At 45.8% G+C, this 1,748-nt stretch overlaps 1 protein-coding gene across 1 annotated transcript; it reads left to right on the top strand.

Moving 5' to 3' along the window:
* Nucleotides 1-328: 328 nt before the first annotated feature.
* EMH_0019620 (uncharacterized protein) lies at nucleotides 329-1,285 on the top strand (the record flags this gene model as incomplete). The annotated part of the gene is made up of 2 exons (XM_013501393.1): nucleotides 329-445; nucleotides 746-1,285. 2 exons carry the CDS (start codon nucleotides 329-331, stop codon nucleotides 1,283-1,285), a joined length of 657 nt encoding a protein of 218 aa, XP_013356847.1.
* Between the last annotated feature and the right edge of the window lie 463 nt (nucleotides 1,286-1,748).

Genomic DNA, 1,748 nt, shown 5'->3' on the forward strand with positions numbered 1-1,748 from the left:
CATTAATTTTCAACATTATAAATTTATTTCTGTTTCTTCGTTCACTCGCCTCATTGCTGCGTTCTGTTTGCTGGTGCCTGCAGGTCGATTCAGGTGTACAGGCAGGTTTCAGGTGTATAGGCAGGTTTCAGTTATACATTCAGGTTTAAAGTATACAATCAGGTATCAGGTATACAGGTAGTTTTCAGGTGTATAGGCAGGTGTTTCAGGTATACAAGTAGGCTGCAGGTGTACATCCATACATACGTCAGGTTTCAGGTGTACAGGCAGCGTACAAACAGACAGGTTTCAGGTGTACAGACAGCTCGGTGTTTCTCCTGGTGACAAGATGGCAGCTCCTGCAAGTTCAGAGCCAACGTGGCGGCTGCTGTACGGTGAAGAGCCCCGATATGTGCAGCCTGCAAGCCGGGTGTACATACGACACATACCCACGCGCTTCTCTGAGGTCAGTGCAGCACAGCAGCCAGCAACAAGCTATATTTAGTATAAAGTAATGGGTTTTACTTCTAGGGTTTAGGGTTTAGGGTTTAGGGTTTTTTTGAATTGTTATAAGGTTTATAAGGTTTTATGTTCCCCTCAATAGAAGAGAAGAGAACGATGTAATATCTTCACGGAGCAGCAGAGGGAGATGCTGCCGATTGTTATTATATTGTTTGCTGCTGCTGTGGGTGTTTCTGGTGGTTTATTGCTGTTTCTGCTGCTGCTTTTGCTGCTTTTTCTGCTGCTGTTTGCATGCGGTGTACAGGCTCAGCTGAAGCAGCGGCTGCAGGCAACATACGGCCCAGTAGATATTGAGGTGTATGTACGCGGGGGGTGTAATGATGGATACGCATGGGTAGCCTTTAAACAGGAGGAGTCTGTTAGGAGGGCTATTGCTCTAGATGAAGCGGGGAGGATAGGCGGTCCTGTATCAGCAGCACCAGCAGCAGCACCAGCAGCAGCAGCAGCACCAGCAGCAGAGTCTGCTGCAGCAGCACCTGCAGCAGCAGATGCACCAGCAGCAGAAGCAGCACCAGCAGAAGCAGCAGCAGCAGATGCGCAAGATAAGCCAAGCAAACAACCACAGCAACAGAGTAAAACCCCCGCAACACAAGCAGCGGGAGGAGGTAGCAACAGCGGCAACAGCAGGGGCAGCAGCAAAAGCAGAAGCATTGAGAAGGAGAAGCCAGAGCTGGCAGCAGGCGGTGCGGGGCCCAAGCGACAAGAGAAGCAGCAGCAGGGAGAGGGAGAGCAGCAGCAGCAGCAGCAGCAGCAGCAGCAGAAAACAGAAAAGAGAGAGCAGTGAGAATAAATAACCAAAGGAAACAAACTAAAACGCAGTTGTTCTCTATACACCTGCTGATGTCTCGGGTGTATGCGCACCCTGTAAGGTGTACGTACACTTGCTGCATCCGCTGCGCCTGCATGCATTGAAGGCGGGAAACAGTAATAAAAATATCCATATAATAATAATAATAATAAATAATAAATAATAATAAAAATATATTCCTCGGTCCGGGCAGAGGAGCAGCAGTTGAGGTGTATAGGCAGCTCCCCTGGGGTGGCTTCGTCTTCGCTGCGGTGTATAGGCAGCTCTTGCTGTTGTTTCTTTTTCTTTTCTTTTTTGGGTTTTCACAATCCAGACTTCAAATTATAAATAATTTTACTAATATTAAAATATAAGTATGCGTTAGTAGCAGTATATATATATATATATATATATATATATATATATATATATATATATATATATATATATATATGTGTGT

The sequence above is a fragment of the Eimeria mitis genome, genomic scaffold, assembly GCF_000499745.2.
Source record: "Eimeria mitis Houghton genomic scaffold, Emh_scaff682, whole genome shotgun sequence".
NCBI classification, from domain to species: domain Eukaryota; phylum Apicomplexa; class Conoidasida; order Eucoccidiorida; family Eimeriidae; genus Eimeria; species Eimeria mitis.